This window comes from Paramacrobiotus metropolitanus, unplaced genomic scaffold (assembly GCF_019649055.1).
Source record: "Paramacrobiotus metropolitanus isolate TYO unplaced genomic scaffold, Prichtersi_v1.0 Parri_scaffold0000091, whole genome shotgun sequence".
NCBI lineage: Eukaryota > Metazoa > Tardigrada > Eutardigrada > Parachela > Macrobiotidae > Paramacrobiotus > Paramacrobiotus metropolitanus.
This window is the reverse complement of record NW_026570311.1, coordinates 501,267-519,780: the sequence shown is the minus strand read 5'-3', so window position 1 is coordinate 519,780 and position 18,514 is coordinate 501,267. Positions and strand designations below refer to the sequence as shown.

Below are 18,514 nucleotides of genomic sequence, written 5' to 3'. Positions count from 1 at the left end.
TGTACGGGACCCGTTACGCGACCCGGTAGATCAGCCGATTTACCGGTTCTGTCCAGTGCACAGATCCCGTCAGGTGAAGGAATGACCGAGCTTCCCCAACCCATGCATGCAGATTCATCTGGTTGAGGTCCACAGAATTGTTATTATTCAGTTTGAGGGAATCATGAACCGATAAAAAAAATCATCTAAAATTAAATTCCGTGTTTTTATAGCTTGGTCACCCGTTCACCGAACGGCACTGCACATTACCGGTAGCTTGGTCACTCGTTCGCCTAACAGGCCCCGTAAACTGGACAGTACCGGTTGCTTTGTCACCCGCTTACTTTACGTTGTCCCGTGCACTGGACAGTTACGGTAGCATGATCACTCGTTCGCCTAACAGGCCCTAATAACAACTTTGGCGTTCGAAGCGGGAGAGGTTTAGAAAGAAATGAATGCTATCTGGCGGGGTTTTTGACTACGGGCTTTCAGAATATAATATTGGTTTTGGTCAGTTTTTCCTGGCTTGCCGGCTCTGGTGTATCCCATTCGTGGCAGTATAGATCTGAATTAGGATAATTAGCCAGAAGATGTCGCACAAGATGAGGTCTAGCTACTACTGGGCTTTGTACGTTTTGATCACATAACCAGTGGCGTAGATCTTTTTCTAGGGTTCTGTTTTCCAAAGATCTCTTTTCCAGTTCTATCAGAACTTATTATTCGTATGGCGCGCTTAACGTATTGTATATTCTGGGATATTGCGAGCTCAAACAGACTTTGGATGCAGCTATAAAGCTGGGTATAAAGTGACATGCACCTATCGCGATCAATGCTGGAATAAAGCGCCGTGCACCAGGATTTTGTACGGTCTTGCGCTTATTGTCTGACACCGCCATCGGCCGCGAATATAAAACAAAAATCAGTATGTAAAACAAAGCCACCGAGGTACATCGGCTATGTAAAGCGAGCCAGAAAAAAATTCGTGAACATCAGCAGTTCAAAATACCGGCGAATACATACTCCATGTAGGAATGTGTTCATTGCTAAAGCGACCGAGCAAGGGCCTTGTATTGTAATTCTTCGATATGAACGGTAATCAATTATATTTCATATCACAAAGAAAGTCCTAGGTATAATATTCACGGAGCTGCTGACCCGACTGCGGGGTCGGTGGTTGAAGTATACGGTAATGTCTGCACGTGCCTGGGCTGGCCTACCGGAAAGGAAAGGCTGTCTTTTTGTAAATAGGAACTGAGACAAGTATCTAGGGGGCGGATCGCACGTTCTCAACATTAGATGGGACATACAACTCAACACATCTTAGTAATTTAGTGCATTGATTAACCATAAGCAACCACTTAGTTCACCTGTTATTAAGGAGGACGCCGCGACTGCACTGGCCACCTTATCCTTTAAACCAGGGGAAGGCACAAATGTTTGATTTCCCTTTCATAGCGCCTGCATTTCTTGTCGTAAAAATCAGATAGCGCCACCGTTCCTGCATTTATTATATTGTCTTATAATTAAATCGCGTGCTCCCTAGTCCGATCAGGTTGTAAGGTTTCGCTTATATTAGAGTTTAACTCGTACACGATAATAACCATATTATTGGGAGCCGGTAGGTGATCTTTCGATGTATGCGTGTATTCCTCTAAAGTCTAAAGAGTACTGCTCTACCCCATCATCTCCAAACTGCTCGACCCTGCACTTATCGTCAGCCTATGGTTAACGTTTGTCAATATCAGGAAAATTTTCACATAAATATTGATCTGATGCTTCTAAACTCTTTGTGAACAGAGGTTTATAAAGACAGCCAAGTGTTTCTCTTGATGTTATTCCCCTCGTTACGGAATTGGTTTAAGTTTGTGAGACATCGCATCATGGTGGTTCGGGATCTTTCCAATATTTTAAACTCATATTGTTCGGACAAAAACTTTCGATACTGAAGATATCGATGTGGTCAGGGTACTGCTACCGTATAATAGGAAACCGCTGCAATGCCTTTGTGCTTCAGACTGGTCACCTTCGGCGCGGTGATGCTGCTCGCGGCTGGAATCAGTGCTACCGTTCGCATGTGGGCGGGACCGGCAGCAACGATGCTCCGTCTGTCGCTAGACCGCGCGAGAACGAATTCACCGCACCTCTTGGGGCTGCCACCGCTCACCAACTCGACCATACCGTCCACCCCAACGACCACGGAGTCCTCGGTGGAACACCAACTGCTTGGGAACTCCTTTGGACCCTGGCAGAGCATCCATCCGTCCGACCGTGGACTGCGCCGACGCTACATGCTCATCCGACAGGAACATGCACGGAGGGCGGCCAATCGCGGCAACCCGGCATTCGCATCGGGCAAGGGAGTCATTGTAAAGGATTTGCTGGATATCGGCATAGGAATGGGATTCACGTAGCTCCGCTGAATTGTGGAGCTGCTCCCTGTCTTTATTGACAGCAACGACATGACAGCAAAAACGCGCACCACTGAAAAGATATCGTTACTCTTTCTGTCGCCCGACATTCCATAGACAAAAGAATTTCTGATTGGCAACAGTCAACTGTAACGTGATTCATATTATGTCTGTGACTGTTGCCTTTAGAGATTCTGCCGAGCTGATTGTCTAGTTCTTCTACTCGTACCTACATGCTAGTCTGTTGATATTCTATGCCTAGCTTTTAGAGTTCGCAAATCGTCAAGATTTCAGTAGCGAAACGGAAATTTTCAGCCTTTTGGAAAAACGTGACGAAACTTAACTGCTTGTAAATTTGGGAAAATAATAACGAAACTTAGCGATTTTACTAGACCATGAAACGAAACTTAGCGATAGCGAAAAATATTTTGTTTACGAAAAAACGAAACTGAGCGAAAAATTTTAAAAGAAAAAATGCTTACTGAAACTGAGTCTAAATTTTGCTCATGTGCACTTCAAACCAGGAAAAAACTGTCGAAGCCAATAATTATTGGAAAAATTAAAAGAAAATAGCTTAATTTCGCGCGAAGCGCGAAGCTGACGTACAGATTTGCTTAAAATCTGCCAGAAATTTAAAAAAAAATACGAAAAAATAGCGAAATTTTTAGCGAACGAAAGTAGCAGTAATAACTAAACGAAGCGAAAAGCTAAGTTGAAATAACGAAGCTTAACGAAGCTGTATCTTTTGGCCCTGAAAACCTGCGCGAAGCTTGACGAACCGCTTCGTTAACTATCGTTACGCTTCGTCATTTTGACGACTTACGGACTCTACTAGCTTTATTAGTCACAGTGACAGTCATCATACAGTCACATAACTAGTCGATCGACTAAATAATGCACCAGCACGATTAGCTCCAGTAAAATCCTTCGTTACAACACCGGTACATAGAAACCAGAGCTATGGACACTAATTAAAATGATTCAAATTTACACATTAAAAAAATAACCAAAACCATTATTAGTACTGAGAGGACGCGCATTTAGTTTTTCCAGTACAGCTGCCGCATTTCTTCTAAATACTACTTACTCATCAACTTTATTTGCAATATGTACGGAGACGAGCATCGCTCACAGAAATACATTCAAATGAAAAATTTGTCCCAGTTGGCGCGAGAAGGGACCGTACATAACACACTCATGGCATTCCCACGCATTATTTCCAAACTTAAACGCTGAAACAAAAAACAAGTAGAGCGGCTCTCGCCCGTCCTTAAAAACAACTTCTTCCAATCTCCTTTAACATAACAATGCCGGTCTCGCACCAAGTGCCAAAGTCTCACATGCAAAGGGGACAAAATTGCAGCGATCAGTAAGCGACTTGTATTTTCCAATCTTCTCCCGGCAAGCCAGTTCGGCGGCGGCGCCAGCACACTTTGAAGTCGCATCAGTGTATGAATCGCACATCGTGTCTCTGCACGTCACGTCCCACACTAACGGCTGTCCGCGGTACCATTTCCAACGTGTGGCTCCGTCCGGTCGTTTTCCGTTCTCTCGCAGAAAATCCGGATACGACTCGATTCCGGCATTGCAGAGGGCTCGCAGTGTGATGTCGTTTATACCGTTATGGCGCTCCCTTCGTCCAATACACTTCTTACAGGCAAGCCCATGATAACCGTTTTCTGCTTCCTCTTTTCCACTTTTACTACTTACTTAACTCAGGCGCTGCCTTAAAAACGTCGTCTACGTTTTTTCATGGTATACACGTAGACAGCCCTAGACTCGTACTCGTATAGTACTGTAGTTATTGTTGCGCCTCATTTTATTGTGTTGCGAAATACGGAAAGACGCATACAATCATAATCCAATGAGGCGCAACAGCTTAACTTCCTAGCCTAATTTTAAAGCAGTAGTGTCTGGTTACTGCCATGATATTTACTACACGAAATAAAGTTATGTATATTTGAAAGACGCATGCAATATGGTACACACAATATTATTGTGTTTGTCGTTTACGTACATCTGCGAATAACTGAGCACTGCGAATAACTGAGCAGTGTTACTCTGTTTCTGTTTTTAATTCTGTTTTAATCAGCTAATATTACTGAATGTTCTATTGCAGAATATACTGTATATGGAACGTTTCGTACCAAAGAAAAAAACTGGTACGTTTTTTTCCTTCTTGTTATCACTGTAGTCATCTGTACAACAACCTGAGATTAAAAAAGCCTAAGAAACCTGGTGACTACAGTATGTCTACAGTGGTGTCTACGGGCTGTCTGACGATGACTACCGCTGTATACAGGTACTTACATCAGGTAGTGCTGCCTGTATACAGCGGTAGACATCCGTAGACAAACTGCAGACTTCGTTGTAGACACGCTTTATACATCCTACAAACCAGGTGACTACCGATAGATTTGCAGGCTGTATACAGATGTATACTATGAGGAGAGAAAAAACGATTCACTTTTTTTATTCGGTACGAAACGTGCCACAGGTGCACATATTGTGTGGCAGAATCGATCATGAAGCATATGGTCTACTATGGAACAATGGTCGCATTAACGCAGACCAGTGAACAAGACTTCGGGCAAGGTGCAAAAGCTTGAAAGTGGAATTTCCCGGATAAGGAGGTGCCAGAAACGTTGCGGCGGTGGTAAACTTGACCCGCTCGCTGCGTAGTCTGTAATAATGCCAATGATAACAACAACACTGGACATTTATCATTATCCCGAAAAACATTTTACGCGATAATTTCAACTTCTCTGCTTTGGTTTTTGAAATAATGGGCGTGTGAGGTAAAGAGTCGTAAGATGTCTACACTCGGTAATATGCTTTTTGAAACAACACAGAAGAAACGGTCCACTCATTTTCTAAAGCAGAAAATCCGTGTTGCTTTAATGCGAGGCAATGCTGTCTGTGCGCAGAAAACGTTCTGTATCGGTAGGAGGTTGTGATTTTTCCGTATAGAATTTTTTGTGATTTTTCCTGTTTGGTTCATATTGTATGTTGTTTTGGGCATTCGCACGTCCATACAGACGTTTAAATAATTATAATGCGTCAAACATCTGTCGCTCATACGTTACGTCAACCAACAGAAAAATTCAAAAACCAATTGAACTCGATCATACTATTACTAAACCTTAGAGGTTCGCAAACTATGACATTTAACCATTTTCATAATTCAATTGTTCTGTAACATGCCACAAAATTATCTGTTTTATTCGATGTGTTTTGAGAAACGGTAGTAAAGTGTATGTGTTTGCTGATGATATTGTCATTCTCCGTCCTTCTGTTAAAGATAATGATCATGTGTTGCTTCAGGAAGATATTTTCTGAGTAAACGATTGGCTTTTTGGAAACTGTTTCGCGCTTAACGCTGAACAATCTGTTCATGCTTGTTTTTATGCCAGGCGGAGTATTCAAAATTGTAACAAGTACCGTATTAATGGTAGTGACAAATCAACAAACGATGTCGTTTAAGTATCTAGGCGTTCCAGTCGACCGGAAACTGAGTTGGAAGGATGACAGTGAAAAACTTTTGTTGAAGGGTACAAACGGTTAGGCTGCATAAATCGGTTATTTAAACACCTGCACTCTGGGGCAAAAATCGAATTGTTTGAATCTTTGGTTTTATGAGCTGTTGATTATTGTGCATCCAGCCCACATTCAGTGCTTAAAATATATAGTGAAATCACGAAAAATGCCAGTCTAAATTTGTAAAAACCGTGCGCCTAGGTAATGACCCTTTGCATATGAAAACCGGTTGAAAGAGCTGAAATGGGACACTCAGCAATTACGACGCATAAAAAAATTATTTACTAACATTTATTTACAAGTTAAAAATCGGCAAAGTGCCGTTAGGCGACCTTTGTATCGTAAATGTTTCAAAAACCAGAACATAGAAATTAAATTCTCGCTTCGGAATCCGTGCTTCCTCGGCCATGGTGTCGGCAGAGCCTGCTCCTTATGACGTCTTCATGATATGGAAGGTATCCGTCTTCGTGATATGGAAGGCATCTTGGAAGCCCGGGTATCCGGACGAGTGACAGCCGAAACCCAAGACTTTCCGTGGCTGAAGGGGACCGACATCATGCCGCTCGGTCTCTTACTGACATTACGATACGGACCGGATGGTTCTAGAACTGACGTGATATTCGCGAAACCACAGGCGCGATGAACTACATCTCTGGTTATTTCACTGTGCTGGGAGATTTTCGCTCTGGCTTTTACACCCCAGCCCGTGATATCCCATAGATCCACCATTCCATCGCAAAAATAAATGAATTCACTGCTTAACATGTAGTTCGTAGCTTGTTATTCCACCGTCAGCTATCTACGGTAAACCGGCGTGTCTAAGAATCTAAGTGCCGTTGCGCACTGCATTAGCTCCACCTGGTGGAAGTGGATAGCTTGAATGTGGAAATCAAGGAAGTTTTCTAAAAGGAATACTACTTGCAGACTTGGGGTCCATCTTATTTGACAAGCTTTAACGCTATAGGTGTCGCTGTGCATTTCATCAAGTGCTTTCATCTGCTACTCCAGTATTAACCTATACACCGCACACTAACTTCGTGGGTATTTATTTGTTTACGTTCAATGCGCCGATTTGAGGAAGCTCAATTTTATTTGTTTGTAGCGAGTACTAAATTGTATTTAGTCCCAATCCGTTGGTACTACTGCGTTAGACCGTTAAATTAATTAAAGAAGCGAAGCTTTTTTGACAGTTTTATCTAACAGTATTTGTAGAACGTGATGGCTGACGAGGAGGCATTCAACGCGGAGGAATTCCGCTCTACGCAGGAACACCGGCACCGTCACATCGAGAATAGTACGCTCGGCCATGTTTACGAAGTAACGCTCGCCAGCGATGATGGCTGTGCAGCAACAAAGGTGAATTATCTCAAGGAACAGTAGTTACGAATTAAGAGTCCGCCAGAGAGCAAATGCAGGAGCGCTTTGGAATGTTGATGCAGTTGAGTCACTAGAACATAGTTGCCTATCATCATATTACGGTGTACTCAGGATCACCCGGGGAGTACATTACGGTGAATCTGCTGATGGATCATTATAAAGATAATCGAGAGAAAGAATAATCAAAGCAAAATTCAGGAAAAAGCCGGTACAGGGTACGGTTTAATAGCGTCCCCTCGTTGGAAGTTGGAGACTTGGCTCATCGTCTGAAGCAGTTATCGGAGGAAGTTTAACTTTGCCAGAATAATCCTGACGACAGTATATGAACATGGCCACATAGTATTTAACACGTACATGTATTTAACATGCACATGTATGTAAACATGTACCTGTATCGCTGTATGTAACATGTAAACGTTTGTAACGTTTACATGTATGTAACATGTACATGTATGTAGACATGTACATGTAGGTAAACATGTAGAAATAGGTAACATGTACATGTATAGATATGTAAAATATATCTACAAGGTGTGTAACATGTTGGTAAAGCATAAACTGTAATAAATTTAGCGGAAACTCATTGTGCACTCACATGTCGGCATGATAATTGATTATGAACGTTCCACGTATGCCTGTCTAAGCTGTCTTGAACTCACCAATGCACATAAGGGGCCTACCCCACCAGAAAAATTTGAATTGTTGCAGAAAGGTAGTATACCTATGTAGTGTAATTAAAAAAATAATTTCAGCTGCTGTAATCAAGATGGGCGGGGCCAAGCGCAAACTAAGAGTATCTACTACCAGATACTATTACCAGCACAGGCTTTACGCGAAGCAGTGATTTTTCGGGCACTGCAGGAAACCATTAGCCGGGACTTTTGCAGCTGCCGAGCATCTGGGCAACTGGAACAAGCGTGCGTTGGTCTTTGCCATTGAATTATCGACTTTTAGAAATTACCATTTCCGATTTTTGTGTTTTTGCTAATTAGCAAAGAAGATTTGTTGCACGCTGTGCAGAAACCCATATAATGCAGTAATACCCAGTTTTAAATGATAACGCAGTTTTGAAAGTAGGCAATTTGAAAGCGTTGGCAGAGACCACCGCAAGCGGGTTTCACTTGCGCAGCTGCTTGGCAGCTGCAAAAGTCCACGGCTAGTAGACTGCTGCAGTGCCCGCAAAATCACTGCTTCGCGTGAAGCCTGTGCTGGTACAGTAATACATACATAGTATGTGGTAGTGGGTACTCTTTTAGTTTGCGCTTGGCCACGCCCATCTTGATTACAGCGTCTGAAATTATTTTTTCAATTATGCTACGTAGGTACAGTGCCTTCCTGCAAAAACTCCGATTTTTCTGAAGGGGGAGGAACCCTATGTGCCCTGGTTGGCCACAAAGAAGACAACTGTAAACCAGCAACACAACAACAACAGAGCACAGATATTCACTGGCAGCGGTGCCACGACACTGGTCAGGAATCTCGTGGAATGACTCGTACTTGTATGAAGTATCTACTCGTACGTCACACTACGGTACAGTACTTCCAGCAGCAAGGAAGAGGAAGCACTGGATGGCAAAATAATCGTTACGAAGGGACGCTGGCATACTAATTGTTACCCTCTCATTGATAATTGAGTGGTTACCGCAGCTGCAGGCAAAATATCGCTGCGGTTGCCGGGATATCTGCGGTGCAGTGTGCGGGTATTTTTAAGTTTATCTGGAGGCGGCATCCAACATATGCAGTCGTACTGCCGCTTTTCGCTGGTTCCGCTTTCTCCGCGAACCGTATGCTGTAATTTGTTACAGCTTTTATTCAGAGTTATACGAAATAGCTGGAGCCTGGAGCTAAATATATCAGCTGTTTACAGTGTATATGTATATAAAACGAGCTTTCTCCCGTGCAGATGTGTCCAAACAGATGGAGGGCTGACAGCTAATTAAAAAAGTGCGCGCGCATCCTTGCTTACTCCTTAAGCAACCTTGAACCAAAACATGTCGCCTTGTGTTGGCATCTGGAAAATTCTGCTGTATTTTATTATTGCCGGTTAATCGTGGGCTTTTGTTGCGGATAAGCAACACATTCGCATTTCTAAGGAGTAGCCAGCCGAACAAGCGCTTTTATATGAAAGGATACATAATACTTAAATATAAGGGGAATTTAACTGCAGAGGCAAGCACTCCCTGTACTTGCTGCCGTCACCCGACTGGAGTTTTACGTTGTGGCTAAACATGGTGCTTATGTACCGCGCCTGATTTAACCGCATGTATTGCCGTAACGTCACACTCCAGGCGGGTGACGGCAGCAAGTACGGGGAGTGCTGGCCACAGCAGCTAATGTCCCCCTATATTAACATTTCTGGCACTGCTGCAACTTGCCCTTGACCGTAATAAGCCCAGTCGGAAAAGGATAATAAAAAGGCCCCGATCATACAGTATTACACACATTTTCCGAAGTACGTACAGACGTATATGATGCCGTTGAGCGGATAGTGTGCGTTGGCATTGGAATACAGTAGCACTCATCCATAACGACAGCTAATGCAACCAAATGCTCCTCGTAAATCACGGGAGATACCGTGTCAGGAATTCTCATTATACGCCTGTCAGAGCGCGGACGACAGTAATGCCGCGATAGATTGGACAGATACTTGTGCGACCCGTTGACTGCAAAAACCGCTACCGATCCGAGTAGCTTTGTGGTTTACTGCGTGAGAATGCATTAAGAGATGATTAGAAATCACTGGCACAAGACGGCGAGCGTCGGAATAGAGTATTCATCAACTACTCCATTAAAATGAGCGTATTATTTGTTATTTCAAATAGTTTCATATGATATTTGTCCACCTGATTTTTGGACTAGAACTGTGAGTGACTTCGAGCTTTAAAGTAGTTAACTCCCAACGACTGTGTCTTTGTATAAGGCTGGCCTGCGTGAAAAAATTCAGTTCGTACGCACAATCGATTATTTTTTACGGATGTGGTAATATTGATTTTTAATCTTCCTATCTCCTTCGCCTCCGATCGCTCATTAAGAGCGCTCATAACGATGTGCCCGGCATCGCTACGGCTGATTGGCCCCGGCGTAATGAGCGGTGATGTTTTTGTGCCACTGATGGCCTTCTCCGCTGGCTAAGTGCACCATTTAATAAAGTAGCCAAATCAAGGAATCTCCGCCGGCGATTAGTATGTCTCTCCTAATGCCCATAACCCTACGGTTTCCTTATAGCGATCGCTCATGCACTTGTAAAAGCATTCGTGAAAGGGATCGAACTTTGTGATAGAGTTGATTAGTAAATGGCTCGATCATGTGGCGTCGTAAAAAAGGGCGTAAACGTATGAAACTGTAATCTACGAGTGCATTACATACGTGCGCATTGAATTTCCATGTATTTAGTCGATATTTCAGTAGATTATGGATCACGCTATCCGTTTCCGCGTAAATCCAACCCAGTAATGTCAAGAAGAGGCTGCGAGCCACTCACCCCGGTCGTTTATTGGCGTTACCTTGTCAGATTGGTAATTGACGGGGTTTGGCAGCGGTTGCTGTAGGACAAGAAATCTCTCGCAGAGGTACAACATCTCTACCTTTAATAAGCATCCCGGCACTAGTGCAGACAAGCAACGGTGACTACTTTGCGTGCAGAAGTGTTGAGAAGAAACAAATCGTTCCTTACGGCTGTGCATCGCGCTTCCTGTTGCAGCGCGCTGTACACGTGTTAAGGTAGTGGATACAGAAGCCGTTGAGCACGATTCGAAACAAGTGATGATTATGCATGCGGGATGTTTACTGAATGGGACGTGTATTGTAGAAACCGTTAAGACTAACGTGGAAGCTCCGATTGGATAGGCGCGGTTGCCAGTTGCATGTGGCGCAATGTTCTCCGCGGACAGTAACAGCAGCCGCGACGATGAGGAGACCTGCCGGCACAACTACACCATCCTGCTGCTCTTCATCAACGCCACCAATCCCGACTACTTCCTCTACCGTCTGAACGACATCATCATCCTGCTGACCATGGCCGTGCTGGGCCTCCTCTTCAACGCCCTCATGGCCTGGCTGCTGCTGCGCGACCAGCTCTGTGCCCCGTCGGCTAACGCCTTCCTGGCCCTGCACTTGGCCATAGCCGATGTGATAGTGGCCTTGTTCTGCATGGTCTCCGACGGGGCGTGGAATATCACCATGCAGTGGATGGGCGGCAATGTGCTGTGCAAGATCGTCAAGTTTATGCAGATGTTCGGGTAAGCGCTCTGTTGCAGTTACCGGGAATAACTGGAGCGTAATAGTGGGGTGAAACGGTAAAGGGTATGTTACTGTACAAACAACAGTCTAGAGGGCACCGCGACATTTCGCCGCGGACATTTCGCCGTGGGACAATTCGCCGTGGACATTTCGTTTCACGGACAACTCGACGTGAGACATTACGTTTTGGGACTTTTGGTTTGGCGGACAATAGGTCGCAAGGACATTTCGTTTTGGGAAAGATGGCCATTGGGACATTTCGACGCACGGACAATACGTTTTGGGAAAATTCGTTGTGTGACAACTAGCCGCGGTACATCTCGTCGCAGTTTATGCAAAAAATACGTAAATCAAAATAAGTTCGCATTCTAAATAAGCTGAAATTATCATAAATCAGTTAGACGTTATTCACAGAGATCTGCAACAGATTAAGAGCAATTCGTAATTCGTACAATAATCGTAATTCGTACGCAGTTAATATACAATTAACAGCGAATTTCTAGCTTATGCAATTAAAAGCGAAATAACACGAAGCGAAAAACTACAAGGTGTTAGCGTTATGCTGTACAACTAACCTTCCTTCAAAATATCCTTTCGATTTAAAGAATTAATTCACGCTAGCACTATTAAAACTGTTGCACATACAAACAAAACACTGCAAAACTATACAAAATTAATCAATATCACGCCAGGCTGAAACAATTAACCAAAATGACGCTCAAATTTCAAAAGTAACGCACTACAAATTGATACGCGGCTGCGCTAACTGGCAGCCAGATTGCAGTTCGCAAAATTACGTCGGGTTGTGTTCGCTTGACCTTTTAGTTTTTACGGATAGAAGGTATGTATCCTATTGTTGGCTGGCTGGCACTAACACGTGTAATCTGTGTAGTATTCGATAATGTGACAGGTCATCCGCCTCAGTAGAAATTAATTACGTAAGTTTTCTGCTGCATTCATGCTTTTCAGGCAACTTGATCGCTTTAGCAGTGGAGATTAGCTACAATATTTTGCAAAAACATAAAAAATAACTTAAAAAAATAACGATAGGTTATTGATGGTTATCTTGAATGTTACAGCGGTTGTAGGTAGATTAACCACAGCTGAACGAAGCCGTACCCTGATTCTAAATATGGTAAAGCACATAATTTTCGATCTTGTTGCAGGGATATTGTAAATTTGTTCTCAATAATGATTTAAATGAGTAAATAAAATTGAACTATGACGGCGGTTTGGTTACTGTAATTATTAGCATTATAAGTGTTGTATTTGCGCTTGCAATGAACATATTAATAGCGATATTATCGTTGTGAGAGTTTTGCGCCTGATTGTCCCAGAACCAATTTCCGAAAACGAAATTTCCTCGCGACGAAATGTCCTAAAACAACATTTCCCAAAACGAGATGTCCGCGCGACGAAAGGTCCGAACGCGAAATGTCCTCGCGTCGGAATGTCCTGCGACGAGTTGTCCCACGGCGTGAAGTCGCACTACCATTTGTCCGTGTGCGGTCTAGAGGAAGACTACGCACAGTGTGAGTGGTGGTAAAGCTTGGTTACCGGAGTAAAATTATCCGGTGAGTAACAACAACACCGGTGCCATAACAACTGTCCAGCAACGTCATTTTATATAGTGGGTCAAAGTCGGAAGCAAGGTATATACTAAGAAAAATTAATACTGAAGGCCGTGTGCTTTTCGTAGATTATTTGCCACAACTCTGATCCTAACGGGAATGAGCGTGGAACGCTGCATTACCCTAATCTTCCCCATCAGTAAGTCCGGTCGGCATTTGGCGCTGAGGCGCAGCCGGACTATTGCCGGGTTTGTCTGGGTGATTGCCGGCGTGTGCTCCATCCCGCAGGTTAGTTGACCCCCATGATTAACATGGTATTAAGCGGCTCGTTGTGGGTTGATTGTGCGGGCAATTGTGGTCACACTTCGTGCGGAGGCGGTGTAATTCCCATCGATTTTCGATAAAGTCGAGCGCATTATCCTATCATCGTTACTGGGCACTTGCTGTAATTGGACCCTTGCTCAAACCTCTTGAGGCAGCTGGGTGGTTGGATAACCGCGTTATGCGATAGTGAATCGGGCAACCAGACACTAAATTTTTAACGTTGCTACCTTAAAAAAAGTTCAAAATCGAAAATCAGTCACGGTTATGATCTGCAAGATTTGCACATGTACCGACCTCAGGCACGTACTGCTTCTTCTGACGCAAAGGGCATCTTATTAATCCTACAGTATAGCGGTCAATAGTGTGGATAAGAACGTTTGGTATTTGATGCGGAAATAAACCAAGTGCAGTGAAAAGCCAATTCCCTTATAGTTTTGTGAACTAGGAGTTGCGCTGTAAATGAAGTCTAATTAGCTCCAAACAGCATCATATAACACAGACAACGTTCACGCCGGTCTTCGGCGGTGTCCATTGGGATAATTGTCCCGTGGCCGACGCGGCGCAAGGTTTAATTACTGTATTGCTGTAGGCGGTTATCTTTCATGTGGAGCGCGCGCCGATTTGCGTGGACTTCTACCAGTGCGTCACTCACGGCTCCTATTCCAGCGACCAACAAGAGCTGGCCTACAACATGCTCATCCTGTGCCTAATGTTTATTGTGCCGCTGGCCGTCATTTGCGTCTGCTACATCCTCATCTTTGCCAGCTTTACCAAGGAGGCCCAGCAAGCACTCGGTAAATTTAGCTCGGTTACGGTGAAAGGCTGTCGACGCGCCTTTAATTAAGGGAGCAAAGACGAGGTGTTTCATGGGAATGAATGTCCCGATAGTCAGTTACAGATCTTCTGAAATTATGGAGGAGTGACAGTTACTTCACCACAAAAATACCATTTTGGCTCACCAGGGCATTGTTACCGGCTCCGCTCCAGGAAAACTTCATTTTTGTATGAAAGTACAGTATCGATAGGTACAATGTAGGACTAAATTGTCGCATAGCCCCATACCCAGCATTCTGTACACAAGCGGTGCAGTGCACTTGTACGAAACGGATATTTTGAACTCAGTCGTACAGGCACTGCGCTGCATTCGTACTGAATGTGGAGATGTTGGGTATGCGACCATTTCGTCCTAAGCTGTACAACGCCCTGCTGCCTGTTAAACGGTAGTACTTAATTTTGTAGCAGTAGTGTCTGGTTAACACTGTGATAATTAAGAATCGAATTAAAGAACCCGTATCACACCCTGCTACCGGTTTTTTTGCCCAGTTTAATTTTTCCTTTTCGTAAAAATTTTATTTTGGGAGACGATTTCTGTGATGAGCTTTTTCTGCATTCTGAGCTAATTACAGAAATTTTCGTGGCCTTTTTAGCAAGCCAAAAACGTTCGGGCCTTCAAGGCAAAATTCGCTCCGCTTTGGAAGGAGAATGTTCTTCTTCGGCTCGGTTGGCGAAATCGTTAAACTGTCAGCTTCCTCCACACCTCCTCAGTGAGCGGACTGTTCTGACAGATACCTTTGTCGCGCTTTGCTGATCCTTAGGCCCTTAGTAGGCGCATTTCCAGAAACTGAATACCCGTCCTGGTTCTTGTTATACTGTAGTTAATTTACGAGGAAGGGAATTCTGCATTCAGGCGATGCACGGTAACGCGCAAACGAGTAAGATTTAAAAACTTTGATTATCTAAAAACACTGACCTGCATCATACAGATTCATTACGGTATATTACCGCGTTGTTGAAAATGCACTTACAGTACAATACATAACTGCAACGTAGCTGTACAGTATTTATATATACAGATAATTACATTCAGTATATAGTTTAAATCATTGTCATTTAGTACCATGTTTGCATGAATACTGTACATTTATTACATGTCTAAACCCATGTTGACCACGCCCACTTCAACACGGCCGATGAACGTGTTTCTTCCATATATAAAACAGGATTCTCCTGGGGCAAGAGCCATTTGACATGATCCTAGTTTGCCCCGAGCGCGAAGCGCGAGATGCTGCAGTTTAGCCTTCGTGAAGAGCATAAATTTTGAATTACGCCACGAAGAGCGTACGTCACGCTTTTCCAGTTCCACAATCCCAAGACCATTGGTATTGGCGCTCGCGATCGTGCAATAATGTGGTCCGCAGCCACCGCTAGTGGGTTAGATGATCTTCACGCTTTAGTTGCATAGCCTGATTGCAGCAGTAATGGAAGTCGTACGTGTTTTCCTAACAGCAAACAATCCTAACGAACCTTCCTAACATGAACCTTCCTAGCATGTACGCATCGTAAGACTAAGTACTAGTAGCATTAATTCAAATGTAATGTTGCGCAATTTTAACGCGGTTTCGGACCTTTTACAGGATTGTAGGTGTCTTGCCAGCATCAGTTAGCCTTTCCATTGTTTTCATCAGCTGGTTTTTTTTGTTTATATGTAGTATTAAGTGCGAGTACTGTACTGTGCCCGTTGTTTGTATAGGTGATAGTGATATCAGACCGCAGCTGCTGAATCCCCACGCCCGAGACGGTCCAAGACGCGGTCAGCGACTGTACTTGAAAATGCGAAGGATATCTTTGTGGATGACATTTTGCATTGCCGTAACGTTTGTTGTCTGTTGGAGTGAGTACATATAGGGGGAAAACCAAGTCTACTCGGCCCGTTTCCCTGCACTTCTGCCGTCACCCGCCTGGAGTGTAGGCTGTGTAGCGTTGCGGCAGTACATACAGTTAAATCAGGCGCGGTACAAAAGCACTATGTACAGCCACAACGTAAAACACCAGCCGGCTGACAGCAGAAGTACGAGGGACTGGTTCGGCTAGACTTGTTTTTCCCCCTACATCATCCTGCTGCGTATAGATCGCTCCGCCGTCAGAGTGTCCAACTTGTATTTGTGTTGTGCAGCCCCGTATTACATGCTGACGTTAGCACATCTCTTCAAATGGAGCAGTCCACCAGCCACACTGGCATCGTTATATCTCTTTGGTAATGATCAACGCATACCACACATCACGAAGGGTTAACATAATGCACGGCACAAACCGTTCCTTTTTTCTAGGAATGAGCAATTCCGTAATAAATCCCATAATTTTCGCCGGTTTTCGATGGGTTTCGGCGCAGCTGCCGGGAAACACCCACAATAAGAGCCATGGGAATGCTATGGACACCACTGAAGTGCCCGCTGGCCTCGTGCGGCTGAGGTCGCCGACGTAATGTCCGAAATCGGTTGTGCACTGCACACCGTGCTGTACAGCATTCGACTACCTATGTCGTGAGCGCGATGGAATGCGATTGCATTTTCGTGCAAGATTTCGTATATCGTCAAGCTGTATCACAACTTCTATAATAATAATTGTTATTCGTTCCAAAACAGTCAGAATGCGTGGAAAGGCATGTTTTGCTCAAAGCCTGTAGAATACCCGTGAATTTCAGAGAAATGCACAAGTTATTGGTTTACTGGAATACGACTTGGTTCGATAAGAGCACACTTCATACACGCTTTAACTGGCTGCAGCCACCCAAATTGCAGAAACTGGAAACGCCATGACACTACACGATTATAAGCATACTGCGAACGTTGAAAAGCGACCGAACTTTCTGTCCTTCCGGGTTTTAAAGGTAAAGGTAACGGTGAAGGTGGTTAAAGGTACTGTAGCTATGCTTAACAGAAGTGCTGTACCAGCACATGTATCTTTTTCAACGGAGTGACCCGGTACATGCACAAGATACCTACCACAGTTCGTGCACATGTGCATGCAGTTGTTGATTTCCAGATTAGCTAAAAATCCGAACCATATTATAGTTTTTCCATTTACCAAGCGTATCCCACACCGATCTCGCAGTACCTCTTATAACGTATTCTTTATATATGCCCCTGCCGTCTTCAGTTGGTGGTTTGGTGGTTAGAAAATTTTATTCAACGTCAGTAAGCCAAAGTATCTTTCTGTGTCCATCGCATACCCGTCATGCGTCCGATTGAAATGCTCTGGTGTCTTTTTTCCTTGAAATTTGAAATATTCTAACATCAAAGGGTATAACACTAAAACCAGGGCGCTATCCACTGGAAACCGAGAAACGGATGAAAAATGCACCGAGGGGGGAATCGAACCCCGGCTACGTCGTTAGATCCGCGTAGGCAGTACCATTGCACCACGGCGCAATACGTTGAAATCCTTTGAAAAATTTTGTCGCTTTACGTGAGCCGCTTTTCTCCTCACAACACCATTATATCTGATTAGCTAATATCATTGTTGCCGATACCTTCGCCCAGACCTACATAGGCCATACATCGCGTGTCCCAGGAAGCGCAGCGGAAGTGAGAGAGAATCAGAAGTTACGGAAGTACGATGGACTCGCGGATCGATACGTAGTACAACCTGTGGCTTTTTGAAACTACGGGGACATTTGGACCACTAACAAAGAAATTTTTCAAAGATCTGTCAAGAAAGATTTGCGAATGTAGTGGTAACCCTCGGTCGGGAGAGTTTTTGCGTCAGAGAATCAGCATTAAAATACAACGCGGAAGTGCTGTGTCTGTCCTCGGAACATTTAATGAGATGCGAGACAACGAAGACGTTTTTTTAGCTTTTAGATTGGCCAATCGGGAATGATTGGAGGCCGATGTTGTATTTCTTAGCAGCTCCGCTGTGATTTTGTTATTATGCAATAAACCGAGTGTATTAGCTAATCGCAACTGGAATTTCTACCAGAGTTGTATGGTTATCCCTCCCCTTGGGAACAGTAGAACGTCAACCTATCCCGTATTTGAACCTATAAGGAAGCATGCGGAAAGATTTTGTACCCTAAGATCTGGCCGTCAAAGGTGTTCGTAAGGGAATGGGTTTACTAATTTTCTGCTTAAAGGCTTGAATTGCACTGTGGAATATCTCAAGATACGTGAATTTTGTTTTAGCTGAATACTGTTTGTTGTCTTCCTCGGTTTACAAAGTTCTCGTCTTTGTCTGAATGCTGTCTGCAACATAGAGGGGCAGACGCCACGCTGCAAGGGCATTAATCTCCATCATTTCAAA

General features: G+C 44.0%; 1 protein-coding gene across 7 annotated transcripts; it reads left to right on the top strand.

Annotated features, from left to right (window-relative positions):
• The first annotated feature begins 9,972 nt into the window (after positions 1-9,972).
• LOC129596523 (gonadotropin-releasing hormone receptor-like) lies at positions 9,973-16,935 on the top strand. 7 transcript variants are annotated; one of them, XM_055493832.1, is made up of 9 exons: positions 10,181-10,483; positions 10,707-10,870; positions 10,944-11,021; positions 11,110-11,539; positions 13,240-13,399; positions 14,025-14,229; positions 15,966-16,106; positions 16,389-16,469; positions 16,543-16,935. In XM_055493832.1, exons 4-9 carry the CDS (start codon positions 11,175-11,177, stop codon positions 16,695-16,697), a joined length of 1,107 nt encoding a protein of 368 aa, XP_055349807.1. In that variant the 5' UTR covers positions 10,181-10,483; positions 10,707-10,870; positions 10,944-11,021; positions 11,110-11,174; the 3' UTR covers positions 16,698-16,935. The 7 variants fall into 7 exon arrangements, with proteins under 7 accessions (XP_055349803.1, XP_055349802.1, XP_055349806.1 ...); XM_055493828.1 differs by lacking the exons at positions 10,181-10,483; positions 10,944-11,021 and adding an exon at positions 9,973-10,164 and having other exon boundaries at positions 10,710-10,870; XM_055493827.1 differs by lacking the exons at positions 10,181-10,483; positions 10,944-11,021 and adding an exon at positions 9,973-10,164.
• The last annotated feature ends 1,579 nt before the right edge of the window (positions 16,936-18,514 follow it).

What these genes read in the sequence shown, in the direction of transcription:
- LOC129596523 (XM_055493831.1), top strand. Translation starts at nt 11,175, where the DNA reads ATGTTCTCCGCGGACAGTAACAGCAGCCGCGACGATGAGGAGACCTGC. An exon ending in AAGTTTATGCAGATGTTCGG is followed by an intron (nt 11,540 to 13,239) that starts GTAAGCGCTCTG and finishes TGCTTTTCGTAG; the next exon opens with ATTATTTGCCACAACTCTGA. An exon ending in GGCATCGTTATATCTCTTTG is followed by an intron (nt 16,470 to 16,542) that starts GTAATGATCAAC and finishes CCTTTTTTCTAG; the next exon opens with GAATGAGCAATTCCGTAATA.